This window comes from Manacus vitellinus, unplaced genomic scaffold (assembly GCF_001715985.3).
Source record: "Manacus vitellinus isolate BGI_N305 unplaced genomic scaffold, ASM171598v3 scaffold_40_pilon, whole genome shotgun sequence".
Lineage (NCBI taxonomy): Eukaryota > Metazoa > Chordata > Aves > Passeriformes > Pipridae > Manacus > Manacus vitellinus.
The window spans coordinates 4,524,680-4,545,818 of record NW_021940541.1 but is presented as its reverse complement, the minus strand read 5'-3'; the positions used below and the strand labels follow the sequence as shown (position 1 = coordinate 4,545,818).

The following is a 21,139-nucleotide window of genomic DNA, read 5'->3' as shown; positions in this document are numbered from 1 at the left end:
TCCTGTCATAAAAATGGCTGTATTGGTAGAAAATACTGATATTCAGAAGCAAATTTTTTATTCATAGTAAGTCTGTTTTATAGCGGATGGAAAAAATTATTGAGCACTCCTAAAATATGCACTCTGAAGGTATGGGATAGAAACATCACTGTTCTTTTAACAGTTCCCTGTTAAATAGAGGTGGGAGAGAAGGAAAAAATTAAAGAAGGGGAAATTTGCATAGGGAAATTTAGTCTAAAAGCTCAAATTAAAAAACTGAAGCCCTCTGTGCTACATATAGTTTTACCTTTTATCAGCTTCATTTAATGTCTTAATATTCATCTGTATTTTGGAGAACTGCCTATTTAACTATTGGATGCTCCAAGCCAGTAAGCTGCTGAAGTACTTCTGAGATCTTCCAGTGAAATACTGAAGGCAGCTCTCTGGAAGAGTTAAACCTGAGTCCTGCTCTGTAAGTGAATCGTGTCCCACACACTGTCTGCCTGGTCAGATTGGACAGGTCAGATTTTCTGTGCAACCTCAGAGGAAAAAAAACTGGTACTCATTTGTAAAGGCACTACCTAATGATGTAGGAGAAGTCGAATCCTGCTCTTCAAAGTGGTACTTTTCACACTGTAATTATGGATTTGCATTTAAAACGAGTTTAATTTTGCATATCAATGTGCGCAGTGAACACATCTGTTAAGAATTTAAACCACTCTGTTGCACTGCATTCCCATCACCTCCAGTCTCCTAAGGATACCCCGGGCACACACCTGAGTCAGTCTGTTCTCAACAGGTGGGTGTCTGCTGCAAGTTTTCATAGCAGCGAGTTTGTTTTCTGTAAATTACGAAGTTTGAACGCTTGTTTTACAGTCTGTAGTGTGATATTTGCACTCCTGCTTGTGGGTTTGCCCTCTGACAGCAAGAAAACGCCATCTGAACACAAACACAGGGTTTGTTCAGATTAGCAAGTGTTTCTTGGGGCAGGTGACCTGGTTTCAGGTGAGGCATTTCAAAAGACAACCTGATCGTTCATTCATTTTGTAAATTATGCCAACAGCAATGCTTGTCAAGCACCAGGGCTAGATCACATCTGGAAAAGAACATGGAGCTTTAAAATCCCTGGTTTGCAGCCATTCCCTTTCAAAGCAACAGCATTTTTTCTGTATGTAGCAATGAATCCAGCATATGTTCTTAAAAAGGGTTTTTTTGAGTAAATCTTTAAGACTTCTCTTACTACGTTTAACTAAGTAGAGAAGTCCTGGGTTTTTGGGAGGTGGGAGTAGGGATGTTACATTTTTCCCCCAGGAAATCTGGGAGAAAGCCATTAAGGAATGAAGCAAAATGGTAACGCAGACATAATAAACCTATAAAAGCTCTGCAAAGTCCAGGCTTTTGGAATTTGCTCAGACTGGAGGCATTCTGGCCTTCTCAAACCTCCACCAGCCTCATTTCTGGCCAGAACCCTTCTAGACCCAGACTGTCACCTTAACCCCTTTCTCCCCAGCCAACTCTCCTCTTTATTTATCTTTTACTTGCTTCCCACCCTTTCCATGTGTGCCCAGATGTGCAGACTCACCTTGCAGGGCTGAGCTGGATGTCACAGCATCCCTGGATCCCTGACAGCAGCGTCGAAACTTTTGTACCTCCAGGAGAATTTCTAGTGTGTGATCTCTAGGTGGAGCCTCCTGTCATCCAGTTCCGTGTGAAAAGTGGGAGATGAAATATTTTGCTGCCAAGTCCCTCAAGTGAAAGTGTTTTTCAGACCACTTTTGGCCTCTTTGAGTAGTGGTAAATGTCTGCTGGCTTCGAGAGCCCTTCTGTGTGAAAATGTTATGATGGGGGAGAAATGATAATTTCTGGGTTTATAAAGCCTCTTGGGCTTCTGTACAGATTAGATGGATAACAAAAACATACACTTTTCAGTAAGCTAATTTATTAACCTCTACAGAGATTTACCTCAGTTATTCTGGGAAGATGTTAATTTTCAGTGAAAACTATAAAACTAATATTATAAAATATTAGATTTTTAATGCTGGAAAGAAGATTGACATTCTTACTTGGTTTGAGAAACAGAAAAACATAACAGGAGAAGTTCCTTAATACTAGTCCACTTGTTTGGAAGTGAACTAATCAATGGTTTTCACTAAGACCTTGGGATATATTTCCTTTGTAGTGTTTATTAACAAATGTGCATCCCTTTTCTGTGTTATTTATTTAAGAAAAAACGTTGACAGAACCTGGAGCTTTCCCACTGTGTGTCATCTTTTCCTGCCTATGGAGATAAGGCTCCAGTGCCTTCAAGCAGTAAGTTATCTGACCATGGCAAAGCCTCTCTGGGTGGGGAAGGGTGAAAAACCCCGTTATAGTTCACTGAATATTTTGGTCCTGCTTCCAAATAGGAGCTTATAAGATCCTTTCTGAACCTGTTTTTTTCTTTTTTTTTACTAGAAGCTGTTAATCTTTCCTTAAAGAATTGTCTTTATTTAAAAGGGGTAAAAACCAAACAAAAAACCCCCCAACAAACCCAGGCTTGGATAAATGGATAAATTTGGAAACATTTTTCCATTTTATCTATCCATGTATATATATATATACTTATATATACACATGTACATTGAAAATATTTAAACATCTAAACGTTTTCAGACTTTTTCTCGGACTTGTTAACAGTGTAATGATTTTAACACTAATGCAGTTTTGCTGTCAATTGCCTGATTGGTCCCTTGTTCAATCAGGCAATTCCGAAATCTCTTTTCTTGCACAGCATAGAAGCTACTGGAAAACAACAGATGTAAAGGGGCTGGTATTGGAGCTTTAATTGAGGACATTACATGTGTTTTCCCACCTTAAGGTACTCAGTTAAGTGAGTTTTGCACACTTGTGGTCACAGTTGGATAAGTTTTTATAATGTTCCCTGGAACAATTAGGTTTGGATTCAGACACCCGGGATGCTGCTTCTACTTGCTCAAGTCACTCGTTGTTAAACTTTTCCTGGGAGAAAAGACTGAATTATTCTGTGCTAATGTAGTTGCTGACATCCTCAGTTCCTTGGTCACAGCACATCTAACAGTTTACAACCCATTAGGCAAGATGAAATGCTGTTAAGTTCATTAGGTGCGTGGTTATCGGCGCCTGATAAAGGTGCACTTAAATAATTATAGAGTGGTAGTCAGTTCAAAAGTTTAATCGGCTTGTAATTAAAAAAAAAAATAAAATTGGCTTTGCTCGATTTCCAGCTCTGTTAAACCGTTCCCTCCCCGCTTTGGCCTTGATGCCTCGTCCCTCGGAAGGCACTTGTGTGTATTTAAACCGCCTCTCAGAGCACCTTGTCCGTGCTCCAAGAGCATATGGCAGAGAGCCCTCTGTCCATAGGTTCTGGCGGCTGCCCAGCTGCCGGATAAATTGGATCAGCCTGCTTGTGGGATGGTAGAGGACGACTTCTTTTTTTTTTTCCTTTCGGTTGATTAACCTTCTGCTAATTGCTGGTATCCACCTCGCCCTGCGGCTCTGCGAATCTCGGGTGAGGCGACGGGGAGAGCAGAAGCGGCTCGGGAGCATCCTTCCTCCCATCCCCGCTGCCCTCGGGTACCGACCGTCGCCTCCCGCGTCCTTCCCGAGCCAGGAATTTCAGGGGTCGCCTTGTGCGGGAATATCGGCCGTTCCCCGTGGGGGTGCCTGGTATTTACATACATTTCCATATAATACGCGTTATCATCTCGCTCTTTCTCCCAGGGGACGGGCTGGCGGCTCTGCGCTCCCACCCCTCCCCTTATCAGACAGAATCGTTATCGGCGCTCGCTCTGGATTGCTTTCCCGTAACTCCCGAGGCGGGAAAGAGAGTTCAACACCCCTCTCTTTTTTGCAGGAGAGTGTTATCACCCTTTCCACCGATCTTAATCACCGATTTCGGCGCTTTCACCGCCGAGTCGAAGCGCTCGGTGCAGCTGGGGCGGACCCCGAAAGTTTGACCCGAGAGGCCAGAGCGGCCGGGCGGGGGTGTGTTTGCGGTCCGGGGGGGGCCGTGCTGGTGGTGTCGCCTGGCCCGGGGGGCCGGTCCCTGGAGCCCCGCTCCGCCCCGCCCCGCCGCCGCTTTAAAGCCGCTGCCGCCCCCGCCCGCTCAACCGCGCTCGCCGCCACTCGGCCCCCTGCCCTCGTCCCGCCCGCCGCGATGCCCCGCTGCGGGCTGGATCCTGCTGCTGCTGCTGGCGCTCCCCGCGCCCTCGCCGCCCCACCCCGCCTGCCTCGAGCGCTGCGATCGGTCGCGGTGCCCGCGCTGCCCGCGTCGCGTGCCCCGGCGGGCCCGTGCTAGGATCCTGCGGCTGCTGCGCGTGTGCGGGGCGGAGGAGGGAAGAGCCGTGCGGGGGCGGCTGGGCAAGCGCGGCCCGCCCTGCGGAGAGGGGCTGCAGTGCGTGTGGCCCCCGGCGCCGGCATCCCGCCTCGGGCACGGTCCGCAAGCGGGCGGCCGCCGGGCGCTGCAGTGCTCCACAAGCGAGCCCCGTGGTGCGGCAGCGATGCGTGACCTACGCCAGCCCCTGCCAGCTTGCGGGCCGCCATCTCGTCCGCACCGAGGCCAGGGACAGCCGCCCATCATCGCCATCAGCGCGGGAGCCTGCGGGCGGGGTAAAGGAAGGGGCGAGGGCTGTCTTCTGGAGACGCGGGCGATGAGGTTCGGGGCGGGAGGGGGTGTCCCCGGGGGGGGCGGCCAGGTGCTGAGGTTCAGCCCCATCATCTTCATCCCTCGTCCCCGGGCGGTGCTGCCGCCGCCTCGCCGGGAGGAGGGACCGCGCCGTCCCGGGCAGGGAGCGCGGAGAGGGGCCGGAGACAAGGGTTGGCCTCGGCTCAAGTCCGGCGCTCCAGCTCAGCGAGAAACTAGAGCAAGAATGCGGTGTTTGTGCGCGGCTGCCAAGAACCGAGGGGGAAAGAATCCCGTACCAGACTTAAACGTCTCCCTCCACCCCTCCCAGGAGCGATGGCTCCGGGCTCGAAGCCGGGAGAAACGGCTGCAAACCCCCCGAAATGGGCAGGGGTGCAGACCCGAGCCCGGCCGTGCGGCTCCAGCAAAGTTTGGAGAAATAACTCGGGCGCGCTCCCATCCAGCGCTCTGTCACAGGGAAATGCCGCGGGGAATAAAGCCAGGAATGCAGGAGCCGTTCGGATGTGATGGAGCAAATGGGTGGGCAGAGCAGGCAGCTGCCTGCCTTGGCCCGGCTTAGCAGATGCGCTCTGATTATTAGTAATAGACTTGCTGGAAAGGGGGGACCTGTAACAACGTGACGAGCTGACTCTGGGTTTTTTTGTTGTTGTTTGGGTTTGTTTGGGTTTTTTGAGGATGGAGGTGTCTGCGATAAGTGACAACGTAACTAGTGGTGTTTTTCCTTCGGCATTCTTAGTTGTCAGAGTAGTCAAATCGGATGTAACGTGAGCACTCAGCTGCAGGACGGACGCGAAATATTTGTAAACCGTACAAAAAGACATTTCTAGGTTACGAAACTGCGGCTCAGCAGCTGGAGGGGCTGGACTGAGCAGCCCAGTGAAGTGTTCGGTCTTGCAGGAATGGTGAGTGCGGGATGTGACACACAGCGAGGCAAAACCGTGCTGGGATAAACAGGGGATGATCGTCACAAGATGCAGCCCCTAATACAGGCTGGATTAAACCTCGTAAGCCAAGGCTGTGTATCCCTTCCAAGCCACCTTTAGGGGGTAATATTAAAAATTAGCATGAATTAAGTCTTTATTTCTGAAGTCATCTTTTAGGAAGTCAGTGCTGTTTGAGTGAGGATTCATTCTTTTCGTAGAGGTTGTGCATTTCTGCACTTCTTTCTTTAAAAAACACATCTTTTGCTACGTTTAGTCGTTACCTCTCCAGCAAAAGAATCTTGTGAGGTATAAGTTCAGGTTAGGCAAAATCCTGATCCTGTGTTACAAATCAAACTTGAACCTTTGGTATCGATACAATCGAGGTTTTGTGCCCCTGCCTTTCCCTTCAGTATCAAGGCTGTGCTGTGCTCCATGAGATGTCATCGCTGGCGTTTGCTGACATTGGAGACAATTAAAGCTTTCACGCCCCAGTTTCCTGACCTCCAATATAAGATAATGCCTTGTGGTTTTTATTCTCGATTCATGAAACCAATACTGTTTTCTGCTGAAGGTTTGCAGAACTGGGGCTGTGTTTGAGCTGAGATCAGTAAGTGCCTCTGGAGGGTTGTGCAGAAAATGCACAGGCTGCATAGGGACCTTGTCTGGGAAAGCTCTGCTGTCACAGATCCATCATGAGTGTGGCCAGACAATCATTTTGCCCTGTTGCACCTCTGGTTGGAGCGATGCTTGTTTTCCGTATCACCAAGGACAAAAGGAAAGTGCTGGAGAAGCCAACCAGTGCCACATGTTTATCCCTAGGCCACAGCAAACAGTTGCTGCCAGCAAAGCTTTTTTCATATGTAAAGAACCTAAAATAAACGGGAATGGAGAGAAGGCTATAAAGCGCTTGAACTGCTGTTTTGAAAAGCCATTGCCTAATATTTGGCTCCTTAAGAGTTGTTAATTATTAATTTTACTTTCAGTTCATTTTCAGGAGTACTTTTTCTACCCAGGGATTGAGTTATCTTCAGTAATTTTTTTCATAGCAACATACCCAAATGAATAATTCAGGCAATACAGTGCAATGGCCCAGGGAAATGATGGGATAGGGATGTAGAGGAAGTGTTTGTAAAGCACTTTTTGTTGTTGTTTTTTAAGTTTCACACAGCTTCAGTAGCTGGTCAAGTGCAATATTTTGTATATTGCATAAAATACAGTAAAACTTTTTGTCTTTTTCAATTTTAATCTGCTACAGTCCACTCCCAGTGCTGTTTTTGTCCTTCCGTGTTTTCCAGGGCATCTGTTCAAACAACAGCCGCATTTAAGAGGATGAGAGAGAGGCAGGAGCAGGTTGTTCTGGATCTGTGTCCACAAAAGGGATGTTTTCCTATGCAAAATGGGGATTGTGAATCTTCAAAACTTAAGAAAAATTCCACAAGCCTCAGAGCTTACTTTGTCCTCGTCCCTACACCCTGCAGAGAGGATGGATGCAGAGCAGGTGTCCTGCACAAGGTGCTGCTCTTTGGGGTACAGGATCAGCCCTCAGTTCTCTCTGCCACCCAGATATGCAGAAAAGACAAACCAGGCTGCAGCTGGAGAAACCCCAGGGGCAGCAAAGGGAGCAGGGAAAGCCCAGCTGTGGCTTTTAGCCAGGAAATGCTTTGGTTGAATTAGTGAGGGGAGCGCACGGGATGGGAGTGGGGTGAAACACACCCTGCCTGTGTTAAGGCCAGGTGAGGCAGGTGACAAGCAGGGTGACAGAGTGTGGTGGCCCATCGACCTCTTTCATTAGTGCTGTGTCCCTGTCTGGGGCAGGGAGCCCTTCCCAGCAATGTCCTGCTGTGCTGTGGCCACGGGCGGCATAACCGGCGGTTCCCGTCCTGCTGTGACTGCAGCACCAGGGAGCCTGTTCTGCACCAGCCTGGGCAGGGCTTTCACAAAAGAAACCTTCCCCGAAAGTACCAAGGCACAGAAAGAAGGTGAAGGTCCTCTGAGCAGAAATCATGGCTGTGTAAGAGCATCCCACACCCGGGAGCGAGGTCAGTGCCACGAGACCTCGGTATTCTGTGTGATGAGGTTCAGTGTGCTGGGAGGATGTTTTCTTTTTCTTCTGCAAATAAGTTTTTTGGTGCCTTCAAATCCCTCCTGCTGACCAAGGGAAGAAGACTCAGAATATTCAACACAGAACTGAAACTAGACTTTCTTCCCTTCCCCACTTTTCCCACAAGTGTTGGCAGGCGTTTTAGGACAGTGTGCCCTTCTCTCCATGTTGTGCTCTTCACACTGTAAAATATAAACTAACCTGGATTTGTCCTTTCAGCTTTAACCAGAGTAAGAAGAAGAAAGTTCCTTGTGGTTGCTCTCGGTTTCTAACTGTGCTCTGCCTGGTTTTGAGCAGTTTTTATGTGTTTTCATATTTTTATTAGGCTAACTATGTCTAATGTGGTATCCCAGTAATGTCAGCAGCCCTCAGCAGGCTGGCATCTGTCACAGGTGGCTCACACTGCTGTCCCAGGCGTGCTCACACCATGATGTCATATCATGATTTGATGTGAGCTCTTATGGTTTAGATTAAGCAGGTCATCACAGCTTCATTGCTTGGGAGGAAGGCAGAGCTGAGTTTAGGGGTAACTCAGTCTAGAAAGTTGTGTTATCTCAGATACAACTTTTGCTATTTCTCTTCATTGCATTATTTTACAGTTCTAGAGACGGGGAGGGGGAAGGAAAAAAATCCATCGCTTAAATTCTTGCAAAGTGGCTGAGTCTGTTTTGAAATGCACCAGGCAAGGCTGCATCCAAGTGACTCTGTGTAATTATCTGGCAGGAGGAAAGGACCTCTGCAGTCAATAAACCATTTGTCATTAATTGAGTCCTTCAAAAACAGCGTAAGAGTGAGGTCAGTGCAGCAGAGGATGGGAAAGAGATGGACCTGCCTGAATTCCTGTGCCTGTGGTAGTGATAGTGCTAATGGACCGGCAGTGCTGAGCCTTGCAGGAATGAATAATCAGGGCAGGCTGAGAAACCTGTGAAGGTTGGGAGCTGAGCCAGACATTTATCAAGGGAAAGTTGATACTGTTGCTATGAACAAGGCTTTCAGCTGTTTCCTGAAAGATAATAACAGGCCAATGGTGGTTTGTGCACTGAAGAAATGTTGGGAGACCTTGGCAGGTTACTTGGCACGTGTCAAGTCTAGTAAAAATGACCCAGGAGGACCAGGTTTTTAGGGTCTGGATGCACAAATGAGTGCTCTGGTGCTGTTGAATTTCCTCTATCTCCCTCAGTTACTGTGTTTGGGTGGTCTAAATGTCATTTTCTTCTGACTTGCCTAAGTCTCTTTTGCAGCAACAAGAGAAGGGGAGGCAGGGAGAGAATGAGAGAGAGAGAGGGAGGGAAGAGGCAGCTGAAGGCAATGGAAATAAATAGCAACATATTTCCAGAAGAGAACCAATTCCCAAGTGTGGGATTAAAAAAGCTTTTCCAAAGCCAAGTATTCAGCTCTGAGAGGAGGCAACTGTAAGAAGTGGTTTGTCTGAAGAAACTCACCTTTTCCCCTCTCCACATCTCGATTTCCTTCCCGGGGAGCAGCCAGTAATTTTGCAGTCTCCAGACTTCAAACAGTCAAGTCAGTAAATACAGATTTGGAAGCAGGAAAGATTCAATCCTTTCATCTTCTGGGCTTTGAAATTTAAAGGTACCTGTGGACTGGGCAGGAATACTTAAGGCTGTGAGTAAGCAGCAGGAGTGTTGTCAAGCAGAGTTTGGCTGTGATGGAGGCAGCATAACCTGAGCAGTTAAAGGAAAGACTCTGCAGTCCAAGGAAAAGGAGAAGCTGGAAAATATTTTTCAAATATGAATTTACTTGTGCTGGGAGTGACAGAAAGAAAGCAATGTTAGAAATAGAAACTGGGATAGTGTGGAATTTAAATTCTGTTGTAAATAAAATTGTTCCTCACTCCCATAAACCGCCGGGGCCTCCAGGATCCCTGGTTGGACTTGGCAGTAAATCCCACTGTGCTTGTAACTGGGCCCAAGTGAATATCTAATATTACTTTGGAAGCTGTGTTCAGGATGTAGGAAAAAAAGAAAGACTTTTATTTTGCCTGCCAGTGAAGGTCATTGTGATTTTCAAATTGGTTGTCCTGCTTCAAAGAGAAGACTATAACTAAAAAATAAGTCTCAACTCCCCTATATCAAAGGGCTATAAAATAATGCATTGATCTTGTACTAACTGATGATATTGACCTCATATCTGTAGATAACAGGTGAGTTGTAACATAAGATTGTTTAGTGAATTGAAAAGATCTCAGCTACCATATTTTAGCAAGTGGAGTTGAATCAGGCAGCCAGACAGAGATGCTCTTGAATTTCTGGGATAATATTGGGTACCCTGGTGCACTGAATAAGATGAAGCACAAGGTTGTGCAGTTTGTAACAAGTGCTCTGCCAGGAGCTTGTTTCTGGAGGAAAAAAAGCATACATGTGTCTAACATGTGGGCAGCTGCTTTTGCCTCTGCTTTTGTTGCCCAGCAGCTCTGCAGGCTGGCAGCAGGGGGGTTCCTGGTCCTGTCAGTGCCAGCAGTGGCATGTCAATGGCATTTAAACTGTGTGTGGTATTAGTTCACCAAACCTTGCTCTTGTGTCTGTCGTTTTTTCCCATCAGGGTTTCTCAGTCTTTCCATTTCCTTTGCTCATGTAAAGCCTTTTTTTTGGTGAGGCATGAGAGAGAGGAATGTGCAGTGAATAGTTCCTACATCCACTTTGCAGACTTGTTACTGTAAATACCAGTGAGACAGAGCTAAGGGGGTTCAAATTAAAAACTGCATCATGTTTCTGGTAGCAGTTGGATTTGCACATGTATTTATTGACAAACAACTGATGGATTAAATAGTGCATATTAAATCTAGGGGCCATGCACAGTGGTCTAAAATTTGCAATAGTTTATATGACAGGAGATAACATCAGGAGGAGCTCACAATATTTTTCCAGAGGCTGATGTTGTTACCCCATTTCACAGATAGTGAATCTAGGGCAGGGGAAGATAAAGAGCTTTGCTCAAGGTCAGCCAGTAGCAGAGCCGAGAGCAAACCGAGCTTTTATGAGTCCCCGCTCATTTTTCTGCCCCTTGCCAGCATTGCTGCTCCATTTTCCATTACTTTTCTTTTCCATTACTCTTTCTTAAACTTTCAGACTGCAGTTTTGGCTTTGCTCTGCAAACAGCATCGATGACCTGTCGATGTGCATCCGCAGAAAGTAATTTTGGAAGAGGGAAGATGCAGGTGGATCAAGGGCTAGGAAGGAGGAGAAACCCAAACAACTCTCTCCCCTCCCACCATCCCACCCCCAAAATAAACACAACCCCTCTCTCCTGCTTCAACATTTGTGGTGGTAAAGGGATGATTCATTCCTTTTTCTAGGACAGCACACACACTGTTTGACATGTCTGCCCTTTCTGTATCTCTGTAGACCTCTATCTATGAAGGTAAAGGCTGGCTAAGCCTTGTTTTCTTTTACATTCAGACACTAAAAGTGAGCAAGCTGAAGTGACTTGCAAATATGAAAAATATTCAGATGATCCACAGAATAATGCAGAATAGGTGCGTGGATAAAAATGTCACTAATGTTGATAGGGGAGCAGCGAATACAATAGCTGGAACTCCAAATATCAGTTAAAAATGTGCATTTGGGAGAGTGAAAGAGAAACCTGCTCTTTAAACCTTTTATGAGAAGCAGTACCTCAAGCTGGGTGCTGTGTGGTGGTGGCTGTCTCACAATGCCCCAGAATGAGAGGGGTGTGTGTATTTCAGGTTTGTTTGTTTGTTTTTCTATAGACTTTCTACTATATTTCTTTTTCTCTAGATAGCTTTTCTATAGATTTGATCTCTCTGTGTATCAACCCTGTGTCACTCAAAGTCCTGCCACAGCAAAGTGGTGAAATCAATGCCTTCCCCAGCTGCAGAGAAGCAGCATCTTAGGAAGCTTTTTTTAGCCTCTTAAGAAGCTTTTTTTAGGTTTCTCCTCGGAGAAATAAATGTTTAAGAAGTATGATAACAAGAACTTGTTTTTATTCCCTGGTGTCTTCATACCAGGGTTCCTGGAAGTTGAAACTAAGCCTCTCTTAGGCAGGGATTTCTTCTGAAGATGCAGTGTGAAAGTTTCTCACATACTTAAACTGAGATCCTAATGGGTTTATAATTTTAAGAGGCATTTTCAAGGCGGGACAGCTGTTGGTTCCGTGTCAGATATAGGAATTACCACATCGTTGTTACTTAATGGGCATTTTGAGGTTGTTTTGCTGGTTCTCTGCCTGTGGTGAGTGGAGCTGGGAGGTAAAGCAGGGTGATGACCCGACTTGGAAGGGACACAGACTGAACAGGGCTGGATAAAGGAGAGGAGAAATTATTCCTGACTCATCTGTTGTATTTTCAGCCTTCTGCAGAGAAGAGAATACATCCTCTTTAACCCGTTGGCTGAAATGTTCTGTTCATCTGTCTGCAGGAAATCAGGCAGATTCCATTCCAAAACTACCTGACTTACATTTCTTAATGTTTCCAGCTCAGACAGGACTACTGTTAGTGCCATTTTTGAGCTCAGCACTCTTTGCCCTTGCCCTGAATTGCTCCTCACCTTTATTCTGTGCATCTGAGCATCTCCCTGCAGGCTGCCTCCCTCCCCTCCTCATCCCGACGCTGGCACGGCCACCCGGAGCCGTGTGCCTTTGTCAGAGGGCTGCTGGCTTCCAATTCATTTGTCATCTGCAACGAGCCCGGGCTCAGCATTGTATTAATATGGCAATGCTGCTCCGGGAACGGCGTGTTCCTGCTCCCGGGGCCGCGTTCCTCCAGCCCGGGGCTCCCGGCCCGGCTGTTTATGCACAAGCTGGGTTTCCTCCCACCTCACCGCCGGTGTTTACAGAAGGAATCGCAGTTTCCTGTTGTGTTAGATGGAGCTGTCGCTCCGCTCTGGGTTCCTGCCCTCCCAGCTTACACCCGGTTGCTTTCGAGCCTCATCAGCTTGAAAGTCTGCTGCTTTTGCTCTTTGCTGTAATAACTGTGAGCCTATTTTGCAGGGGCAGCCGGTGCACTTGGTTTATAAAAGAATTTCTGGCATTTCTGAGAGGTTTTATATACATATTTTCTCCCTGTGAGGTTCTGCAAGGGTTGCTAAAAGCCCAAGGCTGTTCCCATCACATAAAATAGGGGCTATGCCCATTTTAGAGATAAATCTTAAGGCACTGAGGATTCAAATTGCTTTTCACGAGTTGCATGGAGGCTGAGTAACACAGCTTAGACCAAGATGCACACATACAGGGTGTTCCTCCTCTGCAGAACCTTCAAACCATCTGATCTACCCAGCAATTCAGCAGTTGAGTTGCAACAAGGATATTCTGCATGTGATAAACTTACTGCTTATTCAGCCTTGGAGATAAGTGGTAGGAAAAGTTCCCGTTTGGCTAAAAATTTGAATATCAATCTGAAATTATGCTAGAAGAAAGCTGTAGGCACACTGCAGGAGGATGTTGCCCATTGGCCATTTTCAGTGACAAGAACACCTTGAGTTACTAAGGAATTGGATACCAAAGAGGTCTGACTCGTGCTAAGAAAGAAGGTGAACTAAAGAGGCCGGACCAAAGTTCTCTGAAGACTTTGCTTTACAATTTAATTATCTTCAGATACTTTCTGTAGTTGTTTTCTTGTTTTGTGTACACAGAAGAGCTCTGTATGTGTCATTCTCCCCATATAGCCTGATCATTCTTAGAATCACAGGATCACAGAGGGGTTTGGGTTGGAAGGGACCTTAAAATCTCCCTGCAAACCCATAAAGTCAGCTTTGGTTTTTGAGAATATTAATTTAAACCTGCAATTTCATTTGCCTTCATTTTGTTGCTCAAACGTGAGATGTTGTGTGAGCGGCCACACATTGGTCTGAAAACTGTCCTGTGCTACCATTAATTTGAGTGCTGTTCTGTTCCACAAACTTTGTGCAGATTCCCTGTTTTGTTTAGCTTGGCAGCTCTTTGTGGCTTGTTTAAAATCGGTGATTAAAATGAATGGGTTTAGGCTTTTGGATTGGCAGGGAAAATACAAAGTCCTTGTTAAAGACTGTCAAGAAAGAATTGATCATCTAAATATTACAATGATGAAAATGGACTTAATTTTCCCTTTGCAACTGTGTGTCCCCAGCCAAAAGTGATTTTACTTTAAATCCTCACTTTATCTTGCAGTGGTTCTTGCTGCAGGAAATATTTCAAGTGAATACCAGATTTGTGCAGTTCACTGTCTGGAGAGGTTTCAAGCATTTTATTCTACCATTATTTAGGGCTATGAAAATATTTTTACTTTTAGGGTTGTCACAGTCTCTTAGTTTTTCCTCTCAGAAATCTGTGAAGGGTCTTTAGCTCCTCCATGGATTATACAAGGGGAAAAATAACTGATGTCATAGCATCTTTATTAACAAGGTGCTGTGGTTTAGACCTCTTAAAATTCCCTCCACTGACCTAAGAGTTGCTCTTGAGCAAATTGCCTATGACACGTAGAATGTTGTTTCTTATTTTTTTAGTGTTTTCATTGCGTAATATCCTATTTTGGTGCATTACACAATTTACCCTTGAATAGGAAGTGGCATATTTAAGCTTGCAGTTTTCTATAATTTAGAAAAAAAAAAAGTGTGGCAGCACTTTTTCCTTGTCTCTCTCCAGCAAGGGCTTGTTGATACCCCCATTTTCAGTGTTAGCTGAGCACCTTTGCTGGAGATTTTTGTCTCCCATGGTAGTGTCAGAGGTTTTAGAGTTTTCCTATATATGAATGGGGGTTTGTGCAAACACCAGTGGCTGGAGTTTTATTTGGGAGGGTGGAAGTTCTCCAAGTAAAACTCGACGTGGTTTGTGGTTTGTGTTGGTGGCCACCGGTTCTGGCAGCCCAGAGGTTTCGTGACTGCTGGAGCCCTTTTGGTTTCGTTCTGCAGAGAATCCCAAACCCAAGCTGTGCTCCCAGCCCCTCGTTGTGTACCTGTGTCTAAATAAAATGTTGACCAACTGGCGAGCACAGGAGGAAATAGTCACCTATTTTCAGCACTGTGGGTAGTTTAATGTCTTTAGTTATCGCCTTCAGCAGGTTGTGGTGGCTCTGCCTGTGCTGTGTGTTACTGGGTGAGGATTTCATAGACATGCTTCTGATCATTATGGAGTTAACAGGAAAAGACAGAATGGCCATAGATCCCTGGGCCCAAGCCCCATTTTCTCCCACTGGCACCAGCTTGCTGTTGGCAGACCCTGGGACCTCTCCAGTGGAGATGGTGGTGCTGTATCTGACAGACAGGGTGGGGGTGACAGAGCCCTCCTGGCTCTGTGTGTGCAGCTCAGGTGCAAGCAAGAAGCAAACCCAAAGGACATCATAATTTGGTGCCCCTGCAAGGACAGGGGCGTTTCACTTTTCCAGTATGAAGCAGCTTTAGTGATGAACCTGGAGGTGGTGCTCTACCATCCCTGCAATTTGCATCCTCTTTACCAGTTCTAAAATTACAAACACTGCCCTTGCAGCTGCTTTGGATGGTTATTGTTTCATGGGAAGTTTTTTGGTGATTTTTTTTTTTAAATATCTGAATGGGAATGGAAGTTTCTGTCTGTTTTTAAAAGGAATCAAAGGTTTGATTGCAGGCTGAGCGTGGAGCTTTTCACTTGGGACATGAGGATACCTGGTGTGGTGACACCAAGTGAGGGTGGCTGACAGAAGTTTTGTGGTGTTTGCTGGGGTGTGCCTCTCTTTTCCCTCACTGTATCTAAGATAAAAAGCCCCATTGGATGGGATAATTGTGTTGGTTCTAACTTCAGGCAGTGGGAAGGAGACATGGGAATGTTGGGGATGCCTCAATGTGGGCCGACTGCTTTGGATGCAGTTGGGAAGCAGAGGATGGAGAGCAAACTGTGCTGGTGGACAAGAGCAGAACCCCCTTGTTGGAGAGGAGGAAAACACCTGAAAACTGCATGGGGAAAAGACCCAATTCTGACTGAGATGTGCCTAAAACTGTTTGAAGACCTACTCTCATGTGAGAAGGACTTATGTCAGGAGAAGATCCTTTCAGACAGTTCTCCCAAGTGAAGGGGAGGGGTTACTTTAACAAGATTTCAATCTCCAAAGCACCTTTTCAGTTTGGCTCAAAATATCACTCAAAGCAGCACGTGAGAGTTGTAAGCATTAATGCATTCATGCCACTTTGAGTAATGACCTAATCAGAACCCAGATCTTAATATGCTTTTTGGCTCCTCTTTATGAAACTGAATTATTTCAGTTGTTTACAGCTGGGTGTGCTTTTTCGTTTTTCATGGCTTGGTACTCTGTCTTGCCTTCCTAGCAGTTTGTTTACAGGTATTAGTCCTTTTAATGTCAGTTGGCAGAGATTTACCTTTTCATTTGAGGTCTGACAGCCAACACACCTTTGAAGTCCTGAAAGAATTATTTGCCTTGGGAATTTTTCGTGCTGTAACCTATTTATATTTTTTTAAGTCTGGTTTTTATCATTAGCTGAATTCACAGCAGTCATCTTTATAATTTAATTAATAAAGGTTTCTTAGCCATGCTTGTGGGCATTTAGGGCATTGTGCAATAGTTCAATAAAAATGTTACAAAACACAATAATCACAGCATATAAATAGAAAGAGGAGCAGTCTGTGAAGATCTGAACGTCAGAGCCTGAAGGTATTTAGGAACTGGAGCTTTATTCAAGCTCACCTCTCACTGATTTAAAAACAAAAACTCAACCAACTAACCAAAGAAAAATAAACCCAAAGAAACTCACCACCAAACCACGAAAAACTCCAACCCTGAACACAAAGCAAAAAAATAATGAAAATATTAACAACAAAATTCCAGAAGGTTGTGCTTTAAAGCGAAAGTCCAGAAAATTGGGGAAACTTTATTTTTATTAATTCAACCTTGATTATACCAAAGAAGCAGTTTTTAACTTAGAGAACTGCATTCTTTGGATCAACTTAAGCATGGAATTAAGTTGGCCACCCACCTGTGGGGTACCTGTTAATCAGGATGGACATTGTGGTTAGATGAGAATATGAAAATACACAGGCAGTGGGAACTAAATAGTCAAAACCATATCATCAATTTGAACTTAAAACTATTGCCTTTTTGTTGCTTGATATTCAAGCACAGTCCACGAAACCTCTGCAGAGTCTCCAGCTCTTTAAACCTGGAAACTTTTGGAGGATGTTGTGTTATACCCACTCCACTCTTAAAGCTGCTTTCTACTGAGACCCTGAGCTATTTTATACAGCTGAAAAACATCTGTGTTAGAGAGAAGAGGAAAGGATCTCCAGGGAAATTACCAATTTCACCTCTGTCTTCTCCAGTGGCTGGTGATGGCTGGGAACTACCACGTGGTGGTTGAGGAAGGAGCATCTGCTCATATTAGGTTTGTAATATTGGTGCTTTTGTGGCACTTTCATGTAGCAGCTTGTGCTGGGATTCAGATCTAAGGTAGAATTTTACACAGTGGTGGTTGCCTGTAGGAAAGATAAGTTCACCTCTCAGCTCCCACGTGTGTGGCTCAGCAATCCCAAAGAGCAATTAGCTATGGTGAGCATTAATATCTACTTCATAGGTAAATGGTATGGATGCACACGTGCCCATTTTGGTCTCATTTTTCTCAGTGATAGAAGAAATTTTCCACATGCTAATGCTTTTACTACAGCCTTCAGATTTTATGTCATCACCTGATGGTAAAGACCAGTTGACGAGATTTGGTTTTTTTTTTGATTAACATTCATCAATGAATTCAGCTGAATAGTACTTTGACTGTTGGTAGTACTTTGACTGTTGTTTATTTGCTCTAAAAAGGTATGTTTTCCATTTAAATGGGCAGGGGTTCAAGAGCTGTTGCAAAATTGTGTTACACAATGCAGGAATTCCTAATACATAAGCAATAGGCAGGCGTGGTGAGCTCCTGTGAGCTTTTTGGGTCAGTGTGCCATGAATCAGTATTTAGTATCTAATTTTTTCAGAGTATGAAATTTTGAACTTTTTTTTCACTCTGCAGTTTAGTTTTGGGACTTCATGAGGAGGTGGGTTATGCACAAAATGCTGTTGTCTCTGAAATCCTGGTGTTTGTAGCCTCTTATTCCAAGTGAAGGCAGCCCTGAGGTGAATTATTTGTAGTCTCACCATGTACAGCCTGGGCAACCTTTCTCTTCTTGAATAGCTAAATGCTAAAAAGATTGAAGGCATAAAAAAAAAAAAGCTGTGTGTTTCCTGTGCAGTTCCCTCATCTATGGAACTCTTTTTTTCCCAAGGGCAGGATGTGACCTCTGGATTGTAGCTGAGATGAAACCACTTTATAAGCAGTGATCAAAAAGCATATTGATGGATACAGTAATGCCCTGTGGTGTTTTATCCCAAATTCATGTTAATCCCATCTGATTATCTGTCAAAGCACCTATTTATTGTGAGTGAATAATTCAAAACTGCAGTCCTCATTCTAGAAGTTTTCCAAAACACCCCCATTATAGTTGTCAGCTTTATAGCCGTGGTGGGACTTGTTTGATGCTGAATATTTCTAATATACAACATGAATCCTTTGGTAAATTGATGTTTGTCTATCAGCAAGCCCTTAAGCCTCTTCAGGGTAAAGTCCAAGGGCAGTTTATGTGTAAATCAGAGAAAGCACTGAATACTCTTGAGGAAGAGAGTAGGTGAGAGCACAAGTTTCCTGATCGATGTTCCTGCTTCATAAAGCAGATAAACATCTCCAGACAGTGATCCCAAACTGCACAGTGGATTATGTGGTTACTGCTGCGGCTGCTGCTCATGACTGACTGCATTTAAAAGCCCTTGAGATACTTCACAGGGTATAAATAGGAAAAAAACTGTTCTTAAGTGATCAGATAGTGTTTGGGTTGAGCATCCACCCCTCTCATGAGGGCAGTTTGTGCTGGCTGGCATTAGAACACGTTCACCCCTGAATCAAACCAGTGTCTGGATAGTACTAAAAGCAGAGAGGTTTTGTTCCCAAATCATTATTGTCTCCAGTATATACTTGAAAATTTGCATCGTTTTCCACTCTGGTTTTTCTGATAATGAAGGGCACTCAGGGGTTTGGTGTTGGGATGATTTTATAGGATAGTCCTGTCTCCTACAATTCTGCAAATAAAACGTCCTGTTACACCACCAAAGGCACTTACAGCACCCACAAGCTGCTTATTGCTTAATCTCTGGACTGATTTAGAAGCCTAATGGCAAGGATGGATTGGAGCAGCACAACACATTAATACTCATCTGCAAGTCAGTTAGAGGTTTGGCTTGTGCCTGTATAACATGAGATGGAGGCATCAGATAAAAAAGTGAAAACAAAGGGGGTTTCTTGCCTCTAAAGAAACACAAAATAACTCCCTGGGGTCTTCCCAATTCCTTAGTTGCTTGCAATTTTAAAAAGGAAAGTTTTGCCCCCAAACTGCTTGAGAAGGAGGAGCTGTGCCAGAATTGTGAGTTTTTCCCAGAGACCTTTAGATGTCTGATGGTGCAGACAGGTTTTCTGTTGTCCACAATGGGAGTTTGGTGTCCAGTTGCTTTTGAAAATCCCACTGACCCCTCCTAAATACTCGGTGACCATGAGCTTTTGTTACAGCACTGCCCAGGAATGCAGAGCTTTGCGGTCCCATTGTCCTCGTGTGTTTTCATATCTATTTTATAGTCCTGGGGTGGCTCAGTAACTCCAAAGCACATGGGATCCACTCCCTATGGAGCTGATGTACCTCAGGTGGTCTCAGTGGAAAGGATACCTTGGGTATGGTTGTGTGGAGCACGTGTAAGGTGCACCCATGTGTAGGTGCCAGGCTGAGGGTGGTGGCTCAGGCTCAGTGGGGACACTGGTGGGAAAGGAAGCCCAAAACTTGTACCCAAGTTAAACTTTCCCAGCAGCTGCTGAGGGCTTGCACCAGGGTCAGGACCTCTGTGTCCTCAGCATTTTACAAATGCAGCAGCATGAAACTTCAAAACCTCCAAGAAGGCGTATTTTGGCAGAGGAACAGAGCTCGTTTGTTTAATCTGAGAAGACCATACAAGCGAAATGGACCATCCAGAAAAGAGGCAAGAGCAGCAACGGAGGCATCTGAGTACAAAATCCCTTTGACAAGGGAAAAGAGGGCAGTGCAGACCTGGACTAAACCCTGTGCTCCTCCAGTGCCTCGTCCCTGGGCACCACGGGGGATGAACCGAGCTCTGTGACTGTGGCTCTCCTGCCCCACGGCCCAGTGATCCAGACAAGGAGATTTCACAGATCCTTTGTCCTAAGGATAAAGCACACTGCCTCTGTGCAAAGAGGCAGCAAGGAAATCTGGGTCCCAGGGTCATGCTGCAGATGACTTTTAAGGAAGGGAAAGATATCCACTCGGAGCTTTTTTTAATTCAGGTGTTTTGCAATGACCCTCCTCCGGTCACTTGAAGAACTCATGACATGTTTTCTGTTTCTATTTCAGGCCAAGAATACCCTAACAGCCTGAGGCACAAATACAACTTTATTGCAGATGTGGTGGAGAAGATAGCTCCTGCTGTGGTTCACATTGAATTGTTTCGCAAGTAAACAAGATGCCCACTTTTGATTTTATTTTTATTTTTTTTTGGTATTCTTGAAAACAGCTGCCAGCCTGCCAGAAATGTTGATTGATGCTGTGTAATAGCAAAGAGGCTTTTGAGATAACAAATATCTGTCGTGCTTAAGATTTAAAGATAATTTAAGAGTCCTTGCAAAAAAATTAGTTAAGCTAATGCATGTGCTTTATCTTCTTAATGAGAGTAAGTAGCAGTAGATATCCTAAAACATTAAAACCCACCAAGCTCCTTTCGGCTGTGTGGTATTTGGAGTGATCCTCCAGCTTTTTTGCAATGATAAATATTTGATTTTCCTTGCCTTTTAGGCTTCCCTATTCGAAGAGGGAGGTTCCTGTTGCCAGTGGTTCAGGGTTCATTGTCTCAGAAGATGGACTGATCGTGACAAACGCCCACGTCGTCACCAACAAAAACCGGGTGAAGGTGGAGCTGAAGAACGGGGAAACATATGAAGCTAAAATTAAAGATGTTGATGAAAAATCAGACATTGCACTAATTAAAATAGATGCTCAGGTGAGTCACTAAAACAAGACATGTTTTATTCCTCTGATTTTAGTACCATCCTTTCCAAAAACTGCTGCTGATTTTCGTGTCTGAAGGAAAAACAAGCAGTTTGCTGGGCTGGGTTTTATGGAGAATATTTGAGCAAGGTGGATACGCCTTTTTAAAGGCTGAGTTTGTGGGTGGTAGTGGTTAATTTTGTCACCTCTCAGTGTAGAGCAAGAAGCCAGCAGCACTTCTGTATGTATCCTCAAAATAAAAACTAGAAGCATAGTTTGCTGGCTGGTTTGCACGCACATTGTCTGATAAAACTCTCTCTCAGAGGAGAAATGGGGGTGTTCTTTTGTGCTTGGGAGAGGGATGTTTCAGTCTGTCTCAAGTGCCTGTACTGAAGTGACAAATTGCTTTTAGAGGATGCATTTTCCCTCTGAAAGGCTGCACCACACAGATATAGATCATGAAATGGAAAA

General features: G+C 45.0%; 1 protein-coding gene across 1 annotated transcript in view; it reads left to right on the top strand.

Annotated features, from left to right (window-relative positions):
- Positions 1-3,256: 3,256 nt before the first annotated feature.
- The window catches only part of HTRA1 (HtrA serine peptidase 1), a 33,835-nt gene continuing 15,952 nt past the window's right edge, over positions 3,257-21,139 (top strand). The window contains 8 exon segments of the mRNA XM_029961992.1: positions 3,257-3,411; positions 3,962-4,265; positions 4,267-4,353; positions 4,356-4,414; positions 4,416-4,533; positions 4,536-4,605; positions 20,039-20,138; positions 20,477-20,681. Coding sequence (XP_029817852.1) covers positions 3,257-3,411; positions 3,962-4,265; positions 4,267-4,353; positions 4,356-4,414; positions 4,416-4,533; positions 4,536-4,605; positions 20,039-20,138; positions 20,477-20,681 — 1,098 coding nt within the window.